The sequence below is a fragment of the Festucalex cinctus genome, chromosome 20 (genome assembly GCF_051991245.1).
Source record: "Festucalex cinctus isolate MCC-2025b chromosome 20, RoL_Fcin_1.0, whole genome shotgun sequence".
Taxonomy (NCBI): domain Eukaryota; kingdom Metazoa; phylum Chordata; class Actinopteri; order Syngnathiformes; family Syngnathidae; genus Festucalex; species Festucalex cinctus.
In genome coordinates this window covers 9,226,024-9,245,561 of record NC_135430.1, presented here as the reverse complement: position 1 = coordinate 9,245,561, position 19,538 = coordinate 9,226,024, and the positions used below count along the sequence as shown (strand labels likewise).

Here is a 19,538-nt window from a genome sequence, read left to right as displayed (position 1 = left end):
GAATTTTAAGCCCAACATGGCATCAGTGGCTGCTCCTGCTGCTAATGAGCAAATGCTAATAACACTTGCTGACTCTACATGTCAAACAAAGGATTTATTGATCCCTATCACAATGTTTTCCCCATTAAATACAAGTAGACACACATGATAGCGTTGCGTGGCAAGCACATGTGCAATTAAAGTCAGGCACTTGATCCTACATGTTCGATGAAAAGTCAGCTGTCAATTGATCCAAGTGGCAACTAGCGCGTGCTGGCATGTCGCCACGGTGACGACGCGTCCTGCAGTGGCTCATAACTTGGCTTTTGCCTGAAAGAAGCTCATGACGGCGTTGAAGCACTCGTCTGACATCCATCGCTCGATCAGACGCTCCACCTCGGCGTCGTTGACAGCGTGGAGGCGCTCCTTCTCCACCGAGCGGATCAGCTGCTTGGATAGCGCCAGAGACTAACGGGACACACACACACCGATGACAATGCATGTAAAATACGGAAAGTAGTTTAGTGTATTGGTCCCGAGCCATTATTAATGCAAAACCACTTTTTGTTTTGTATTTTAGTCAATAAAAATAATGTGCGTTTACGTTTGGAGGTAGCTTGGCGTAATTCTTCAGTCGGTTCCAAACTTCCATGTGGAAGCTGCTGTCAGGGAAGACTTCCGTGACCAGACCCAGCTGGCACGCCTGGAACGCCGTGAGCTTCTTGTTGAACAGCAACATCTCGTTGGCCTGGGCACAAATACACACATGTGAGTGTGCACACGCCTGTCGATCACGCGTGTATACACATACCTTGCCGGAGCCCATGATGCGCGGGAACGTGAATGAAGAGCAGCCTTCCGGACTCTGACCCAGTTGGCTGAAGGGTGTGTGGAAGGTGGCCTAAAAAAATCACAAATGATTTCATGACGACTATATGACATCATCAGTTTGTTGCACGTGTGTGCGTACACTCTCCGTAGCGTAGATCAAGTCAAACATTCCCATGACCGTAACGGATATCCCCACGGCCGGTCCGTTCACCACCGCCACCAGCGGCTTGGGGAAGTCGATAAAGGCCTTCACGTACTTCCTGTCCGCAAGGGTGAGCAGGCGTTGACAAGAATGTTACTCAAACTAGAATCCCACACCAATCAATCCATCGATCAATGAATGCGTCAGCGAGCGATCACCTGAGCAGCTCCCCACCGGCTTTGGCCATCTGCTCCACCCCTCCCTCGGGAATTTTGGTGAAGTTGCTCAGGTCGTTGCCACTGCAGTAGAAATCCCCCGCGCCTAGCATAGCACACGCACATGCAACACCAAGTGACACAATGTGTGTGTTACCGCTGACAACTGAGGTGCGAGTGTGTTACCAGTAAAGACGGTGATCACCGAGTGGTCCTGTGCTGCTTGCTGCAGAGCTTCAATTATCTCCTCATACATCTGAAACACGCAATACGTGTCAGTTAACTAGCAACATGCTAAGTGTGACTTTTTGACTCTTTCTGCTGATGTTTTAATGTCAAACCTCCAACTCACAAAAGTGAATTGCAAAGAGGTCAGCTCTTAGTTATCATATGATGATGATGTTGAGGAGGATGCGGTGAGGTCACCTGGGTGGTGATGGCATTCTTCTTGGCAGGTCGGTTGAACGTGATGGTGGTGATGCCATCCTGCGTGCTGACCAAGAGGGATTCGTACGTGCGGCCGCTGGCGGCGGGCTCGGCAGACGCTTGGCTGGCACTTCCACCTTCTGCCGCCACCAAAGAGACAATCAGATCGCAGTACTGCTGGCGGGCCTCCTCCTGTTAATTTAACAATAAATAAATAAAGTAATAAGGACTCCGGTTCGAGTCCAGGATCCGGCCTTCCTGGGTGGTTTGCATGTTCTCCCCGTGCCCGCGTGGGTCTTCTCCGGGTACTCCGGTCTCCTCCCACATTCCAAAGACATGCATGGCAGGTTAATTGGGTGCTCCGAATTGTCCCTAGGTGTGTGTGTGCGTGTGGATGGTTGTTCGTCTCTGTGTGCCCTGCGATTGGTTGGCAACCAGTCCAGGGTGTCCCCCGCCTACTGCCCAGAGCCAGCTGAGATAGGCGCCAGCACCCCCCGCGACCCTTGTGAGGAATAAGCGGTCAAGAAAATGGATGGATGGATAAATAAAGTAATAATAATAACAACGTAATGATCTACAACATTTTGTTGAATGACAGGATGTTTTCAGAAAAAAAAAAAAAAAAAAAAGGAAATACCAGCATGCGTACCTGCGAGATCAACCCCAGAGACTTCCAAGAGTCCCACTTGGCCTTGTTGATGAAGTCCAACATTCCGGGTTTGGGGGTGTCACATGGACCATGTGTGGCCTGTCATGTGACCAACAAACATAAAAAAAAAACATCCTGCTAATGATTATACTCAAGGTAAACCTGAAGTTTTCTGCGCTGACCTGTTTGAAGAGAGCGTAGATCTTCAGCTTGACGTCATTCCCGGGATCATTCTTCAATGTGGAAAGTTTGTTCTTGGCCTCCTCAAAGTGTTCCTTGGTCACACCTGAATACAACCGCACAAACATTAGCATACAAGAACCATGCTAAGGCAACCCTCTCAAGTGGGAGGAGCTTAAAACGGCACCTCACCCATCATGGACGTCTTGGTGGTGTGGAAGCTCATGGTAGGAACGCTGAACAATCGCCACAACCTGACAACCACACACAACATGTTAACAACATCGAAAGTCCAAAGGCTACTGAGTGTGAGGATGGCGGCCATCTTTGTAGTTTTACACCTGTGCTGTGTATCTGCTATATCACAGAAGCAAGCCCCTTATACACACAGTTATTAACTCTTAAAATATGAAATGGCTAAGCACTTTCCTGTCTTGCTTATTTTGTGGTACCATATGATCCATTAAGAAACCCACATTACACCCTGACATTTGTATTTTGGCCTGTTTAACTGCTGCTTCTCCTCTCCTCTGCCAGGTGATGTTGCTGATCTTCGTCAACAGTGAGCCTGTGAAGCCGTCTGAAATTTATTGTGATTAAGGGCTAACAAATCAACTTGAGTTACCACACGATACACGCATGCGCGCGTACACACAGAGGTGCGCTTTCGCTTTGCTCGCTTCCCAGTTCCCAGGATGCATTGCGTGACATTCCTCAGTCCAAAAGTTCCACGGTTCTAAACTACCTTATTTCTCTTGTCAAACATTGTTTGGCTATTTTTTCAAACGCATCAGGTTACCTTTAGCGTTTGTGGGCGATTGCTTGAACGTTCCGCAGATGTCAACAATGAAAGAACTACTCACCGACGAGTTAATGTGAAGCTTGTTAGCGCCGTTAAAGTCATTTAGAGGCCGCGAGAAGAAAAGAAGGCAGAAGCAACAGAAGCAGAGCCACAGGACAAGCAAACAAGGTTGACGCAGTGATTACTTCCGGGTCACGTCATTGCCCTCCCTCGATTATTTACAAAATGTATTTCATTAAATTAATAAACCACCGAACATGTTCTATATATTAATAAACTAATTATTCCTTTTCAAGACACCATGTTGGTCTTTTTTGCTTCTTGAGAACACAAACACGAAGAAATGGGACATAATAATCTCCCCCAATTCCTTTCATCTCCTCATTGGGGTCGCCAGCCAATCACAGAGGACTGACAAATAAGTGGTTCAGTTGTCTATCAAGGTTTGTTGGTCCTAACGTTACTTTTGGCTTTGGTTTCCTCCATGTCAATTTATTTGAATAATGAATGCACTTTTATTGTGAAAGTGTGCACGGGAAGTCATTGAAGTGACAGCTAAAGGCACTCCCGGGTGTGTTATTTTGTTTTGGTGTTTAGAAACAAAAATAGCCAAAAGCTCGATCGGATGTTTTAAGGCTATGAGCGACGAGCACTACTTGGAGCTTTGTGACAACCTTGTCCACTTTGAAAACGCTTCGAGCGTCAACAATGTTTTCTTCGACGAAGCCAACAAACAGGTGAGCTTCCGCTAGCTTCAATTAGCGTGTCGGCGAGCCAAGTCAGCTGACGACCGACTGGCTGGCCGGGCAGCAACGAAACAACAACAACAACAAAAAAGAAAAGAAAAGAAAAAAAGAACGACATCGAACAATATGTCATCCAAATGTATGTATGATGTGTTTGAGTTGGTTTTCACGCAAAATAAGAGGATGGTGTTCTGATGCTGCCTTCAGGTGTTCGCGGTGCGTTCAGGGGGCGCCACGGGGGTGGTCGTCAAAGGTCCGGATGACAAGAGTTCTGTTGCCTTCAGGTGCATCACACGCCCTGGGACAAACTGATATTTGTTCATTCTCATTACTATCATCATTATTATATGACCAACTGTGTGCAGAATGGAGGATAAAGGTGAGGTCAAGTGCATCAAATTCTCCATTGGGAACAAAATTCTGGCCGTACAGAGAACGTCCAAGTCTGTGGTGAGTTTGATGGGGTTTTTTTTTTGGGGGGGGGGGGGGGGGGGGGGTGTCAGTTCACTCTTTTAACTATTTGAAAGTACTTCAGATTCTGTCAAAATTGTTGTGTGGTTAAGTCAACCTGAGTACAATGCACAAAGTCTTTAGAAAAAAAATCCTGTATTTATTTTTTTGTCTTTCAGGACTTCATCAACTTCATCCCCGACTTCCCGCACACGGAGTTCACGCACGAATGCAAGGTGAGGCGCTCACACAAAACCACCAATCCCGGTGAGCCTCTCTAACTGACGCATGCATGCGTCATGCCGTTCCAGATGAAAAATGCCAACCTGTTGGGCTTCTGCTGGACCAACTGGAACGAGATAGTCTTTGTCAGCGACCAGGGCATCGAGTTCTACCAGGTAGTGCCGCTACCGCTGCCACGCTCCTTTCAGGAACAGGCCCCGCCCACACACATGTTGCATTCAGGTGTTTCCCGACAAACGTACCGTCAAACTGCTCAAGAGTCACAGCCTCAATGTCAACTGGTACCAGTACTGCCCCGACACCGCCGTCATGCTGCTGTCCACCACCGTGCAGGCCAACGTCCTGCAGCCCTTCGCCTTCCGGGTCAGAACTCGCAACAAGTGACTTGTGTCTCCGGCTTGCAGCTGCATCTAAATTTTGTGTGTGCAAATAAGGGCGGGAGCGTGTCCAAGATGTCCAAGTTTGAGATCGAGCTGCCTGTTGTGCCAAAACCAGCCAAACTCAGCCTGTCAGAGAGGGACGTTGCCATGGCGACCATGTAAGTGGCTGAAAGTGTATTTGCACATCCACTACAGTAGGTGGCAGTGGTGGTCATTTTTTTTTTCCCCAGGTAAATTGGTGCACAGATATACTTCACTTATTTAGCCCAGTATAGCAATAAAAAGTTATATTTTTTTCTCTAAATAATTTGCTACTTTCATTATTTTTAACGTACAATTAGTACCTTTAAAAACACATTTTGCAACTCGCTGTGGACTGAAAATGACATCACAAGGGCTCAGGTAACCAATCACAGCTCACCTGTTTTCTAGGTTTGGTCACGCGACGTTCAGAAGCTGAGCTTTGATTGGTTACCTGAGCCCTTGTGATGTCATTTTCAGTTGGCAGCAAGTTGCATGAAAAATAATGAAAATATCAAATTTATTATAGGCAAAATATTAATGTTTGACTGGCAAAAATGGTTAAATAAGTAAAGTATACCTTTAATCTTTTATGTGATAGATATTTTAATGAAGTCATTCTTTGTTCTAATTTTATCTATATATTTATCTTTATGATGGACTAGAATTGTGCAATTACGAGAATAAAAAAATACCATTAATTTCACGCAGTTTTCTTGTAAAATGCTAATATTGGGATAAATACATTTTAAAGTGCCTCATAAATAAAATTGCTATCTAGAGCTTTATTTAAAATGATATTGTCATTGTTTTTTTGGGGAGGAAATGTGTATCAAAAATAGGGATGGGCGAGTACCGATACCAGTTATCGTATCGGGCTGATACCCGCCCTTGTTTCAAAGTATTGGTACTCGCAATGGTGCCCTCTTGTGGCTCTTTTATATTCAGAAACTAGACATTAGAAGAATAGAAAATTGCCAATAATTTCATGCAATTTTCAGGAAAAATGCTCACAAATTTTGGTATTGGTCTACAATATGCTATCAAACATCCCTTATTAACAATAACGATAATACTTGTTTGTGTGCAGTTATGGTCAGTTGTATGTGATGTACCTGAAGCATCACTCCAGAAGCGCCAACAGTCCCAGTGCTGAGGTTGTCCTCTACCACTTGCCAAGGTATACGCACACACGTTTGTTTTACTGTCTTTGTGGGGACATCTCATTGACATAATGCATTTCCTAGCCCCCCCCCCAACCTCAACCATAAAAAATGATTGCCTACCCCTATTCCTTACCCTAACCTCAACCATAACGCAATTAAAACCTAAACTGTAAAACCAAGTCTTGACCCTCAAAAAGAGGTCTGGGCCCCACAAGGACGGGTCCCGAAAAAATGGCCCCACCATGTAACAAAAACAAGACCACCCACACCCACTTCGAGTGTTAAATGTGAAAACGTGTGCGCAGGGAGGGCGTGTGCAAAAAGACACACGTGTTGAAATTGAACACGACCGGGAAATTTGCGCTCAACATCGTCGACAACCTGGTGGTGGTCCATCATCAGAGCTCTCAGGTGAGTGCGCGCGCACGTGAAGCGTCGCCTTACAAATACGTCATCGTGCGTGTGCGTGTTTCCAGACCTCGCTGATGTTCGACATCAAGTTGAAGGAGTCGGACGGTGCCGTCAGCACGCACCAGCCTGTCCTTCCTGCTCGCTCCATACAGCCGTGTTGCATCCCGCTTACAGGCACGCGCGTACATACACACGCGCGCACGCTAAATAATGGCCGTGTCGTTAATGTTTTGATGTCGTTTGAAGGTCCGGCGGTGGTTCCGTCACAACTTCCTGTCCCGTGTCAGCTGTGTATCCTTCTGTTGTGCATGCGTGTGCGTGCGCGTTACTTGTCGTTTGACTTGACGGCAACGCAGACTCGTCTTCGTGGAGCGTCTTCCAGCCCGACATCATCATCAGCGCCAGTGAAGGTCTGCAAACAAATGCGCGCACGCACACACACATTTATTGACTAGTTGATTGATTGATTGACAGGTTACCTGTGGTATCTTCGTGTCAAGCTAAGTCCGACAGTCAACATGCTCCAGGACAAAAGCAAACTGATGGACTTCCTGTTACGACGCAACGACTGCAAGATGGTCATCCTGTCTGTCTGCTCACAATGTACGTCTGTCTCAGCCGCGTCACGGTTTGCTGCCAGCGTGCTAATGCTAATGTTTGTGTGCGTGTAGTGGTGGAAGGCGAGCAGCGAGGAAGCCTTCCCGTGGTGGCGAGCGTCTTCGACAAGCTCAATCAGGTGTACAAGGACTTCCTGGAGGCGGAGCAAAGCTACAGCGCGGTAAGTGAGCGACAGAACCAAAAAAAAGGGGAGGGGACAGCTGACGCGCATGCGCCTTTGCAGGCCGTGGATGCGGGGCCCACGCGAGGCGGCGGCGTTCACAAGCGACCAATCAGAAGCCAGGCGGTCATCGACCAATCGGATATGTACACGCATGTCTTGTCGGCGTTCACGGAAAGGAAGGTACATCAACATTAAAACAAATTTTAAACAAAAATTACGCATCAAATCCTTGTTGACGCGTGCAGGGCGCCTCCCACAAGTTGACCATCGCCGTGCTGATGGAGTACATTCGCTCGCTCAACCACTTCCAGATCAGCGTGCAGGTCAGCTAAGGTCACACGAACCCACGCGCATCCGTGCGGCCGACTGACCGACGTTCTCCGTTGTGACGTCAGCATTACTTGTACGAGCTGGTGATCAAGACGCTGGTTCAGCACAACCTCTTCTACATGTTACATCAGTTCCTGCAGTATCACGTCCTCACCGACTCCAAACCGCTGGTGAGTCTCGCGAACACGAAGGCGCTTCGCCTCTTTCTCTCTAATTTGTCCTGAAACACGCCCAAAGGCTTTCTAAAGTTGGCTTTCATCAGCAAAAGAGTTTGGCCGGTCAGCAAGTCCTAAAAAGGCCTCTAAAGTTAATTTCGGGGCTGGTAAACATGGACCATACAAAATTTAAATCACAATTACAGGAAATGTTTGTCACAAACTGACCATGTTTTCTGACTAAGTACTTAATTACACAATGTCGGAAAACTGAAGCTTTCCCATTGTCCTTTTTCAGCAGTAAAAAGTTAATATTTTGTCCAGAATTAATTTGATAATATTATTATTTTTCTTGTACAACTCATACCTTTAAAAACAAATTTTTCCACTTGCTGTCGATTATAGATTATATCCCCTGTGCTGAGGTAGGAGGTAACGACCAATCATGGCTCACCTGTTTTCTGGATTTGGTCAGCAAACTGAGCCATGATTGGTCGTTACCTCCTTCCTCAGCACAGGTGGTGTCATCTTCAGTCAACAGCACGTGGAAAAATTAGTTTATAATGTACGGAAGCGTATTGCATTCACGTGAAAAAAAAAAATCTCCTGTTTTTCTGACTAATTTTTTTGGGGAGCTTTGTTTTTTTGAGTATTTTTTTTTAAATTTTTCCGTCTTACTGAATATTTTTTTCTGTCATAAAAAAAAATTATTCAGAAAAACAGGAAAAAAAAAAAAAAATCCGAAAAATAGGGGGAAAAAATTACTCCGAAAAACATTATTCCAAAAAAAACAGAAAAAAAAAATATTTGCAAAAACAAAACAAAAAAAAACAAAAAAACTAAAAAAAAAAAAAAAGTCGGTGCTCTCTTTTCTCGGAGTAATTTTTTTTCGGACCTCTGAACTCCAAGTGACTTGTTTCAGACCACTGACCTGTATATATGACTGGATAGCTGAAAAAAAGTCACAGGGCGGCCATCTTAATGACCACCCCGGCACAAACCCGCCACCCCGCCTCCAGCCTTATACTGTCTACGAGCTGTATATGTCTCATCTGTACGTATACCGTATAGTTTATACAGTAGTCTGCTCGCGACGTGGGAGTAACAAGATGGCCGCCCTGTGACTTCAACGGCTTGCACTGGCATGTATGGGCTATCTGCTATCCAGTCATATATACAGGTCAGTGGCCTGCAACAAGTCATTTGGAGTTCAGAGGTAAAAAAAATAAAAAATACTCTGAAAAACAGAAGTTGGTGCTCTTGTTTTTTAGAATATTTTTGTTTTCTGTTTTTGGAATATTTTTTTCCCCCATTTTTCTGAGTATTTTTTTTTTAATGTTTTTTGGATTTTTTTTTTTTTATGACAGAAAAAAATATTCAGTAAAACAGAAAAAAAACACTAAAAAAAAGAAAGAAAAAAAACATAGCTCCCCAAAAAGATTAGTCAGAAAAACAGGATTTTTTTTTTCAAGTGAATGCAATACGCTTCCTTAATAAAGGTATAAATTGTTCATGAAAAATAAGTTATCACATTAATTCTGACCAAAATATTTAGTTTTACTGCTGAAAATGGCTCAGTGAGTCAAGTATCCCTTTAACTGCAATGCATGACCGCTTGTCGACCTCTTTCAGGCGTGTTTGCTTCTGTCCCTGGAGAGCACGTACCCCCCAGCCCATCAGCTGTCCCTTGACATGTTGAAGGTACTCTTCCACATCATCATCATTATTTTTTTCATCGCCTAATGACACACTTCGTTTGTGCGCGCGCGTCGCAGCGTCTGTCGACGGCCAATGACGAGATCGTGGAGGTCTTGCTGTCCAAGCAGCAGGTTCTGGGCGCACTCAGATTCATCCGCAGCGTCGGTAGGTAACGCCGCACGTCATCTGGGCTCACGACATGTGGACTTCAAAACGAATCTCCACAGTCAGGATCACATGACCTCTCGAAGGCCGGGGATTCATCATGGCAACTATTATGCTCTGTGTGTGTATGACCGGTACATAGGCGCCCACGACAACATGTCCGCCCGGAAGTTTCTGGACGCGGCTCGTCAGACGGGAGACGACATGTTGTTCTTCACAGTCTTCAGGTCCTTCCAGCAGAGGAACCAGCGCCTCAGGGGGAACCCGGCGTTCAACCCCGGTCAGCGCCCACGAACATCCGCACACACAAGCTTATTATGCCACACTATTACGCCTATAGTTGAAATGAGAAAAAAAAACCACAGCCCACCACTAAACAAAAATATCACCAAAAAATATTTGTAGTGGTATCTTAACTTAATTTTCATGCAAGTCAGATGTCCTCAAGGCCAATGGCGCAGCTAGCAACGCCTCAGTCCTATCCTAGACTGAATTTGGCTCAAACTGAACCCTCAAGGTTTTCAATTCTAGTTGAAGGAAAAACAAAACAATCTATAATCTACTTATGGATCAGCAATGCAAGATGGCCGCCGGTAATTTAGCATTAGCATCGTGCTAATCCTCAACTAGCAAACTTTACTAATTTTACCAGTGTAAACTGTTACAACATTAAAACAGTGGTGTTAAACGTTGTAACTAATTGCTTTTAATTAATTTTTCTTTAGTATAACAAGGAAGTGTGTAGCAAAACCAATATTAAAACACACAAACAAACAAAACAATAATTAACGGATTAACATTAGCCCGATAGCAAGCTTACCAGAGTTCACGAGACACACCAAAACCGCTTCTCTTGTCAAGATGTATGTACACAGTTTTGTCCTGTGAAGTGACACAACTCATTAGACAGTGATATTAATGACCAAATCGTCGTTTTTAATTACTTTTTATCATAAAAGTTTAATGGCGTCTTTCATACCTGGCGATTGATGTCACCCAAGATGCTCACATGATGACTCGCGTGTGCCACCTTGTGGCAGACTGGGACAATGCATCGAAATGACATGAACACGTTTTTGCTACAGTCTTTAGTCATTTCTCAACCACTCAACTTCCTCTTTTGCTTCGTTTTTTGTTTTCTTGTTTTTATGCAATACAGTCCTTGGCCATTGAATGAATTTACCTGTTAAATTAAGCCACCACTGTACATTATGGATCTTCTGCTATCTTGTAAATTGTGCTGCCTGTCACTATACATTGCTGCCATAGATAGACCAAGAAAGATACATTACAAACAATCGTTTTTGATCCAGTTATTTAAAGTAGCATAATTTCCTATTATTATCACAGTGGTTGGGAATCACTGGATTATCTGTGTGTTTCTCTGCAGGTGAGCACTGCGAGGAGCACGTGCTTCACTTCACGCGCGTGTTTGGCGAGCAGGCGTTGATGAAAGCGGCCACCGCCTGACCCGCCATGACGACCAGCAAGCTCATTTTCTCACATGCACGCTCATGTTTTATGGCTTAACATTAAATAAAACATTACATGTAAATCAGGGGTGTCAAACTCCTATTAGCTAAGGGGCCACATGGAGGAAAAAAAAACCGGTAAAATCATGGTATATAATTTTAAATTAATTGGCGTCAGTTGTACACAGATTTTCGCTATTTGCAGTGAAGTTATAGGACGTTAATCCATGTCATTTGTTACCGGTTGCTGAATGTGTCGTACTCAACATGTTTGTTTAATTTATGTTGGTCTATGTTTTTATTTTGGCGGCACGGTGGATGACTGGTTAGCACGTTGCCTGACTGGTTAGCACGTCGCCTCCCAGTTCTGAGGACTCCGGTTCGAGTCCAGGCTCCAGCCATTCCTGGGTAGAGTTTGCATGTTCTCCCCGTGCCCGCGTGGGTCTTCTCCGGGTACTCCGGTCTCCTCCCACATTCCAAAGACATACATGGCAGGTTAATTGGACGCTCCGAATTGTCCCTAGGTGTGCTTGTGAGTGGATGGTTATTCGTCTTTGTGTGCCCTGCGATTGGCTGGCAACCAGTCCAGGGTGTCCCCCGCCTGCTGCCCAGAGCCGGCTGAGATAGGTGCCAGCACCCCCCGCGACCCTTGTGAGGAATAAGCGGTCAAGAAGATGGATGGATAGATGGATGTTTTTTAAATTTTTTTCAACAAATTAAATAAGGTTGTGTGTAAAATAACATCCAGGTCCATTCCGTGTGCAAGTTGCATTGCTCATCTGAGGACTGCTTGTGAAATTATATGTTTTGATTTTGGCAGTCTGGTTGTGTCTGACATTGCTTTTTTTTTTTTTTTAATTTAAAAGATCATCTCGTGGGCCAGATGAAGCCCCTTTGTGGGCCTGAGCCGTATGTTTGACACCCCTGATTTAAACAATCCTTCAAATAAATGGAGTAACAGGAAGTGGGGTCTATTTCCTGTTTAAATATGCAATGCGCAAACATGTATGCCAAGAGACAGAAGAGGCGGTGGTGACCTTTTCAGTCTTTATTTTTGTCTTTTCATTGACGATGACTTCCACTTGTTGCGCGTGTTCACAGTCAAGTGCTGGCGTGATTGATTTTGATTGACAGTCGACATGAGCTCAGAATCAAAGTTTGCATCTCAGGAAGCAAAACAAAAACAGTTGAAGAACCCTGAGAGCAACATCATCTTTTTATTTATGACGTGTGTGTTTGTGTAGAAATCATCAAGCACATTTGATTAAACATGCAAAAAAAGATAACTATACTAAAAGTCACCCAGAAGAGAAAAACAAATAATAATAATAAAGTTCATGTTCACAGTTTGACAGAAAAGACAAAAGATTTGATAATTAAAGCTTTTTTTTTTTCTTGGTTAATTCTATTGCTCGTTTGCAGCCCGGATTAGCTGCGTGCGTGTGTGCGTGCAACCTGACGACATCAAAGTATGCCTGCAAATCTTCAGCCTCACATTTGAGTTCTTTCAGACATGAACTTGGCATGTTTAATTTGATTTGATCTGACTTTCTGCACAACATACACGCTCACACACATATACACCTACACACTCATCTGGGGGCCAAATAAATACTTTTAGAAACAATCCATACAGCTGAGCACACGCACAAGTCACACCATCGTTGTTGTTGGGGGTGTAGGGGTACAAAGCTAACTTAAGTTATGCTGACTGGGAAGTGGGAGAGTCCCTTTCACATGAGAAATCAGAAAAACATGGTCATATTGTTTATTCATTTGCTAATGGCCGCCAATAGCTGCTGACTTGAAACACATGAGATGGACAAACTCACTGCAATGACATGATGGTCTGGCCAGGCTAACATCGAGCTCACGTGTATTTGATGACATCATCCAGCTAGCATTAGCCTGATGCTATTAGTATTAGCCTGTTGCGACTAGCAGCCCGTTTTATGACGCGCCACCGTCTACTTTGATGCTTAGAGATGAAAACAAGTGCTGACCATGTACAAATACTAGCAGTACTACTCAATCACTTTTACTATATTGTAGTAGTACTAGTATTAAGAGTAGTAGTAGTCATAATAATTGTTGTTAGTGTCCATCCAGTCGAAGCAGTGAAGTCATGATTTGTGAGGTGTGTTGAGTTCATTTTGAAACTAAAACTAAAAGGACAAATGAGCCCCCCTCCTAAAGACCACCCCCATTAAAAAAAAAAAGTCAAGTTGAATCCAGTGACATAAGCTAGTGTTTAACGTCCATCCCAGAAGGTTCTTCCACATGCAATTGATTGTCTCTGACGCCACTTACGAAAAAGTTTGATAATTAAAAAAATTCATAATTATTAAGTGTGAGCTCGAAGCTTACAGGGGAGAAGGCATGTTAGCTTTAAGTGTTTTGTGGCAAACGCGCAAATACTTGTGACCTGGCCTGCTTATGTGTTAGCGCTCGCCACAGTGTTTAGAAGGCGCCTGCTAGCCTTGCTGAAGTAGTGTTAGCCCTTATGAAGCTGAGGTGAGGTGGAGCTAAAACGCTAAAGCTAATCGATCTTATGCGCTGAGGCCAATTGCACGAAAAGGAGCCAGCGTAGCCAAAGTTGGGCCGGCTAATGGTTAGCCACCGCACTAGCAAGCAGGAAGACATGATTGACAGTGTTGAGGTAATTTGGACCCGGGTCGGCGCCAACTTGGCCGACAACAACACAGGGCTATCACGCGCGCACACACACACACAAAACTACATTTCATTTGTTCACTTACAAGCTAAAAAAAAAAAAATCCCTCCCGGCACCAAAAATTCAAACAACAAAAGTCAACTGAGAATTCCTCGCACATTAGCTGAGGGGCGGCGGCAGCAGCGGCAGTTCATTGCAGCCGTCTGTCTGTCCCGCCGCCAATCTTTTCCAGTTACAAGAAGCGTCACGTGACGTGATGTGACGCGTGTCGGCCATCTTGATCTTCTTGCTGACAAAACAAAGTTAAAAAGCTATAAAAAGGACGAGTAGTAAGGCACTTGTTAACGGCACGGCGTGTTGAGCACGCTCATTCCACGCCCACCAGCGGAGGCTCCCCATTGGCCAGCGTGTGATCCAGAGGGGGCGGGGTTCGGAGCTCCAACAGGCCCTGGATCAAAGGCGGGCCCGGGAGCTCTTTGGAAACGTTTGAGTCCGACGGCGTGTTGGCGACCGATTGGCCGGGGGGCGCGGTCTCCGATGGGGTCTCGTCAAGTTCAGGTGTCTGCTCAGGAGCGTCGGGCGGCTCCTGGGCTGGGGCGGGTGCGCCACCAGCGGGCTCCAGGTCAGCGGCGCGGGCATCGTCCAGGTCTTTGGCCCACTCGCTCTCGTTCTCGGAGGTTGGGCGGGTTTCGGCGGGCGTGGGGGCGTCCCTGTCGCCGTCCTCGCTGGGCGTCTTGGCGTGGATGCGCTGGTGGCGAACCAGGCTGTGCTTGAGTGTGAACGTGCGCTCGCAAGTGGCGCAGCGGTAAGGACGTTCGCCTGCCCGGGAAAAACACGTTCAATACCACTTTTTTTCAGCCCAAGCTTCTTCGTGGCGTGCGTGACTTACCGGTGTGCGACCTCATGTGTCTGGTGAGGTCCTGCAGCGACCAGAATCGTTTGGCGCACACGCCGCACGTCTTCTTTTTGCGTTTGTCCACGACGGTGGGGGCGCCAGCAGCCGAGTCGCCGCCCTCCGTGCTCTTGGCGTCGTCACGGTCGTCGTCCGTGCGCTCGGCGTCTTCGTCGTCCTCGTCGTCGTCGTCACTCTCCGGGGCTTCGCTTTCGCCGGCCCTCACCGCTCCTCGCTCGTCATCGTCGTCCTCTTTGCTCTCGGGCTCCTCCTCGGGTTTCTCCTCGTCGGCCTCCGGAGGTGCTGCCGCCGTTTCCATTTCCTCAGGTAGTGCCTCCCGGCTCAGGTGCGCCCTCTCGTGGCGTGTGAGGGTGGTGGCGTAGCGGAAACTTTTGTGGCACACTCCGCAAACGTGCTTCCAGTCTGGTTGAGGCTTGGTGGCGGCCGAGGGGGGATCCGTCGTCTCCACCAGGGGGGCGGCGGGTACTTCCTGAGGGGCGGGGTCCGGGACAGGGGCGGGGCCTGATGCGGCAGCGGCCGAGTTTGACAGTTTGAAGTCGATCAGCTTAGAGCCAAAGTTCAAATCTAAACTTTTATTACTTTGACAGTCGTCGTCGTCGTTGCGATCGCACTGAAACAAAAACAAACCCCAAAAAAAAGTCAACTATTGATGATGTCATCAGTCCAACTGATGATGTCATCCATCCATCAATGCATTGACATATGACAATAAAATCATCTTTATTTGTGTGCTATTGGAGCCAACTTGGTCCAAGCATGGATTGTTACCTTGGCGCTGGGCAGAGCTTGCTTGGATGGGTCAATCGAGGTCTCCACTGCCCCCTGCTGGTGTGCAAGCTCAGGCGCTTGTGCAGGACTCGAACCCGCTGTGCACACAACATACATATGTATGATAATCCTGTCATTAGCATCATTAATTAGCATATGCGCGCATGGGACTCACCCGGGCTTTCCTTGTGGGCGGGGCTAGGTGGCATAAGATCATCCCCTTTCTGCTCAGAGGGCGTCTCTTTGATGGTGGCGGGAGGGTCGTGGCCCAGTGGTGACGAGTCATTGACCAGCTGCTCGGCATCAGACTGGCTCTCTAATGGAAATGTCACCAACAAAAATAAAATAAGAAAAATTAGCGCTGTCATAGTTGAAGCTTTAAAGCTTTAAGTCTGGAGTTACAGCGAGTTGAAGCTTTAACTTTGACAGCACTAAATAAAATCAGTGGTCAAAATGTGCTGGAAAATGTCCTCAAAGGTGGACGTGTCCCGTCATTTGTGTCCTCACCGGCGCTCTCATGTGAGCCGTCCTCGCTCTCTTTCTTGGCGAAGACGCCGTTGCGCCTCAGCGTGCGGTTGGTGACGCCGTGCTTCCTCAGCAGGTGGCGCTCACAGTTAGACTTGGTGGAGAAGAAGGCGTCGCAGCGCGGGCACGGGAATGGCTTCTGACCTGCGCAAGGAGGGAAGCGCGGCGGCGTCAGTGGCGGCGGCGAAATTGGCCGGCAACGTTCAGGGCGACCTACCGGTGTGCGTCAGCATGTGCCTCTGCAGCGAACTGGCCCACGGGAAGACGCGAGGGCAGAAAGGACACGTCATCTTCTGCACCGAGTTGGAGTAGGCGTTCTTCTTGCCTTTGGACTGAGGAAGCAACGTCGCCGTCTTGGCTTCCTCTCGCCGCCCCGCCTCCTTGTCCACGCCCCCTCCCACTCGCTCGCCATCTGCACATGGAAATGTCACAAGGTGTCAACTATGATTCAGTCACAACTAATCAACTACGTTGATGATCAATTCATCGTTTAGACTTGACTTCCTGTCCTGATTTTCTCAATTTGGGCCTCTCAACCCTAAATATTCTCCCATTTCTGTAATCGTCCATGGTCTCAGCCCCATTACAATCCCTAATTAAAATAATGGTGCATCATCATCATCATCTTTATCCATTTTATACAATAAGTCTAGAAAATTTGGTGTATTCAGTTTTTAGCAGCTTCTGTACTTTAAATGACTTTTTTTGTGGAAATTCATGCAAATTAATGCAAGGAAAAAATGTGTGGAGAAAAAAAAAACAATCAAAATTTATTTTCAAAAATGTTTGTGTCTGCATTTTTTCATTAGCGAAGTGAAGAAAATAAATCTATTGATTTTCTGTTATTGTTTGTGTGTGAATTCTGACCTCCGGTCTTGGGCGCGAGGTGGTTGGCGCCGGTCTGCAGGAAGTTGGTGAACTTGTTGGCGTCAGTGTTGGCAAGCATCTTCTCCACGCTGGCCAACTCGCCGCTGGACTCCAAGTCCACGTCGAGCACGCTGGCCTCCTTGCCCGTTCTCTTCCGGTTCCTCTTCCTGCGCAAGCACAACCGCCACATGAACGTGTTAGCTCAAACGGGCAACTCGAGTCCACTACAGACAACAACATTGCTACCATGTGTTGACAAGGTGGCAAAATACTGTATCTTGTTCCATCCTCCATGTCTCTAAACAGAGGATAGAAAAAGTCTACACACCCCTGTTTAAATGGTAGGTATTTGTGATATGACAAAATGAGAGCATTTCCACACTTCTGATTGGAAAAGGGGAAGTGGTTGCACAAGTATGCACACCCTCCTAACCAATCAAATTCTAATCAAATCAAGTTCAGATGTTCCAGTAGTCTTTTCCTGACATTTTTTTTGCTTCCTAGCAGAAGATCAAAGGTTTTGCGCTGGACCAGAATTCTGAACCGTTCCTCCCCCTATCTGAGGTCTCAGTCCTGACCCCAGTTCACCACAGAGCTGTCTTGGACCTTTTGGAACTACGGCCACAAAGTTTAACTTTGCTTTCATTGGACCAAACTAAACCTTCCAAAGCCACGTACGTCAAACCTTGCTCAGCGCATCGCTTCCAAACACACCTCCTATTGTCAAACAGCGCTATGGAAATTGCAAGGGAATGGATAAAAATACCCACCTGGCACTGTCATCGCCCGGCGTCTCCAGGAGGGTGTCGTTGCCCGGCAGGTCTGAGGACAACTCGGACGCCGGCTGCGGTTTGGCCTCCGCCTCCCTCTTCAGCAGGTCAGGGGCGGCAGACACCGAGTGGATGATCTGCGCGATGGACGCCAGAGGGGGGAGCTCCTTGATGGAGGTGGGCTTGGGGAGAAGGGGCTTGAGGCGCTGCGGGCGGGGCAGGGGTGCGGGGGGAGGGGTGGATCCGGGGGAGAAGCGGTAGCCTCCCAGATGTGAGGCGGCCGGCGTCTTGTCTTCGTCGGCCACATTGCCACCCATTTGCTCCGTCTTGATTTGGTGCCGCTCAGTCACATCCAGCCGGAGTCGTTTGCTAGGGACGGAGAGGTCCATAGGTTGGTCCAGGGGCGGGTCCAGGGAGGGGCAGTCCAGCGTGGGGGACGCGTTCTCCACCTTGACGCCCAGGGATGCGACGTGAGCACCGCGCCCTTTGGCCGAGAAGTCCAGAGGCTGGTCGGGATCTTGCTGATAGGTGCTCACATCCTCCAGCTTGACCGGCTGCGTCTGCGCGGGCCCGTCGGAGAGCGCCGGCGGCGCTGCCGCCACACCGGTGGGCCGCATGGTGGCGATGTGCTCCTCGATTTCCCGTTCTTGGACCTCGGGGTGCTGCTTGAGAAGATGGTGGATGCAGTTGCGCTTGGCCAGGAAGGCGGCGCCGCAGCGGCGACACTCGAAAGGTTTCCTCTGGCAGCCGTTGTGCGTGCGTAGGTGGATCTGCAAGGCTCGGTACGTCTTCAGGTCCTCGCCGCAGAAGCGGCACACAGCATCGGCCGCGCCACCGCGTCCCGTCTCAGCGTCGGTCGAGAGAGCCGAGACGGTGTCGCTCAGGTTGTTGGACGAGGCGGAGAAGACGCACTTGATGTTTTTCTCAATGTCCTTCCTGGATGTTTTGCCGTGTTTTTTGCGGAGGTGACGCTCACAGTTGGCCTTGACGGTGAAGGGGTAGTGGCAGACGCGGCAGATGTAGGGCCGCTCGCCACTGTGGGTGCGCAGGTGGCGTATGAGCGTGGCCTTGTCGGGTGCCACGTAGTCACAGATGTTGCACTGGTGCGGCAGGATCCCCAAGTGGAAGCGCATGTGAGCCTGCAGGACGCCCGAGAAAGAGAAAACCTGGTCGCAGAAGCGGCACGGGAAGGAGCCTTTGGCCGAACCGGCGTCGACGGCGCCCATCGCTTTGCCCGCTGCTTTCTTCCCACCGAGCCCCGACTCTTCGTGCGCGGCGGTGGTGGCGGCCGGCGGAGAGGATGAGGAGGGCGTCTTGAAGAGGGCGGGTGCAGGCGGGGGCAGGCTGGGACTGATGCAGCCCAGCGACGCCCGCTGTGAGCTCTGCAGAGGCGGCGGCGTGCTCGCTGTCACGCTGGAGCGAGGCGTGACGGGGGGCTTGGGTTTCAGGGTCGGCATAGCCTTTTGGTTCTGTGCTTGACCTGCGTAAGAAAAACAATAATAACGTGTCAATGATACGCAACATCACCTGAAACATCTGCTAAGGAGTTCTGGACAAATGGAGGTTTATGTAAAAAAAAAAAAGACCAAAAAATTATTTGGAGGAAAAACAATGGGGCCTATTCACTACAGGTTTGCGTCGCCTTTGCACCGCGCTAACCGGCAAAAATGGAGCAATTAGGGAACAACTAATTCACGAAACACGCGCAGATGGGGAAATCCGTCACTGAGTGCTCTGCCGAACAGATTGCGTCACGGTGCGCCGGTGTTATTTGCGCGT

At 47.7% G+C, this 19,538-nt stretch overlaps 3 protein-coding genes and 1 long non-coding RNA gene across 7 annotated transcripts in view; 1 reads left to right on the top strand and 3 right to left on the bottom strand.

Annotated features, from left to right (window-relative positions):
* Positions 1-75: 75 nt before the first annotated feature.
* On the bottom strand, positions 76-3,878 carry eci2 (enoyl-CoA delta isomerase 2). Of its 3 annotated transcripts, none has more exons than XM_077509464.1 (11): positions 3,286-3,878; positions 2,615-2,676; positions 2,425-2,528; positions 2,243-2,341; positions 1,594-1,785; positions 1,354-1,423; positions 1,171-1,273; positions 950-1,070; positions 791-880; positions 584-727; positions 76-447 (listed from the first exon to the last, which is right to left on the bottom strand). In XM_077509464.1, the coding sequence occupies exons 1-11, from the start codon at positions 3,324-3,326 to the stop codon at positions 292-294; spliced, it is 1,182 nt and encodes a 393-aa protein (XP_077365590.1). In that variant the 5' UTR covers positions 3,327-3,878; the 3' UTR covers positions 76-291. The 3 variants fall into 3 exon arrangements, with proteins under 3 accessions (XP_077365590.1, XP_077365591.1, XP_077365592.1); XM_077509465.1 differs by lacking the exon at positions 3,286-3,878 and adding an exon at positions 2,899-3,172; XM_077509466.1 differs by lacking the exon at positions 3,286-3,878 and adding an exon at positions 2,764-2,811.
* On the top strand, positions 3,657-12,244 carry rmc1 (regulator of MON1-CCZ1). The gene is made up of 21 exons (XM_077509463.1): positions 3,657-3,961; positions 4,178-4,254; positions 4,336-4,420; positions 4,600-4,656; positions 4,732-4,818; positions 4,886-5,026; positions 5,098-5,201; positions 6,155-6,244; positions 6,536-6,641; positions 6,707-6,815; positions 6,888-6,932; positions 6,998-7,051; positions 7,116-7,244; positions 7,313-7,419; positions 7,483-7,602; positions 7,668-7,745; positions 7,818-7,922; positions 9,540-9,608; positions 9,683-9,770; positions 9,913-10,050; positions 11,161-12,244. Exons 1-21 carry the CDS (start codon positions 3,863-3,865, stop codon positions 11,238-11,240), a joined length of 1,968 nt encoding a protein of 655 aa, XP_077365589.1. The 5' UTR covers positions 3,657-3,862; the 3' UTR covers positions 11,241-12,244.
* LOC144009651 (uncharacterized) lies at positions 5,622-10,812 on the bottom strand. Its single transcript, XR_013281002.1, has 3 exons — positions 10,750-10,812; positions 10,591-10,652; positions 5,622-7,053 (listed from the first exon to the last, which is right to left on the bottom strand). It is a non-coding gene; the product is annotated as an uncharacterized LOC144009651 (long non-coding RNA).
* Positions 12,245-12,440: 196 nt separating the features above from the next.
* Positions 12,441-19,538, bottom strand: part of rreb1a (ras responsive element binding protein 1a) — a 34,101-nt gene continuing 27,003 nt past the window's right edge. For both annotated transcript variants that reach the window (XM_077509460.1, XM_077509461.1), the window contains 8 exons: positions 17,760-19,239; positions 16,990-17,156; positions 16,340-16,534; positions 16,105-16,266; positions 15,773-15,913; positions 15,598-15,695; positions 14,806-15,439; positions 12,441-14,735 (listed from right to left, as the gene is read on the bottom strand). In XM_077509460.1, coding sequence (XP_077365586.1) covers positions 14,284-14,735; positions 14,806-15,439; positions 15,598-15,695; positions 15,773-15,913; positions 16,105-16,266; positions 16,340-16,534; positions 16,990-17,156; positions 17,760-19,239 — 3,329 coding nt within the window. In that variant the 3' untranslated portion in view covers positions 12,441-14,283. The remainder of the gene's footprint in view (positions 14,736-14,805; positions 15,440-15,597; positions 15,696-15,772; positions 15,914-16,104; positions 16,267-16,339; positions 16,535-16,989; positions 17,157-17,759; positions 19,240-19,538) is intronic.

Bases quoted from the DNA above. Each gene is read 5' to 3' on its own strand.
- rmc1 (XM_077509463.1), top strand. From the start codon at position 3,863: ATGAGCGACGAGCACTACTTGGAGCTTTGTGACAACCTTGTCCACTTT. The intron at 4,255-4,335 runs GTGCATCACACG...AACTGTGTGCAG, and splicing joins AAGAGTTCTGTTGCCTTCAG to AATGGAGGATAAAGGTGAGG. The intron at 10,051-11,160 runs GTCAGCGCCCAC...GTTTCTCTGCAG, and splicing joins GAACCCGGCGTTCAACCCCG to GTGAGCACTGCGAGGAGCAC.
- eci2 (XM_077509464.1), bottom strand. From the start codon at position 3,326: ATGACTTTAACGGCGCTAACAAGCTTCACATTAACTCGTCG. The intron at 2,529-2,614 runs GTGAGGTGCCGT...GGTTGTATTCAG, and splicing joins CACCAAGACGTCCATGATGG to GTGTGACCAAGGAACACTTT. The intron at 2,342-2,424 runs GTCAGCGCAGAA...GTCACATGACAG, and splicing joins TCTACGCTCTCTTCAAACAG to GCCACACATGGTCCATGTGA.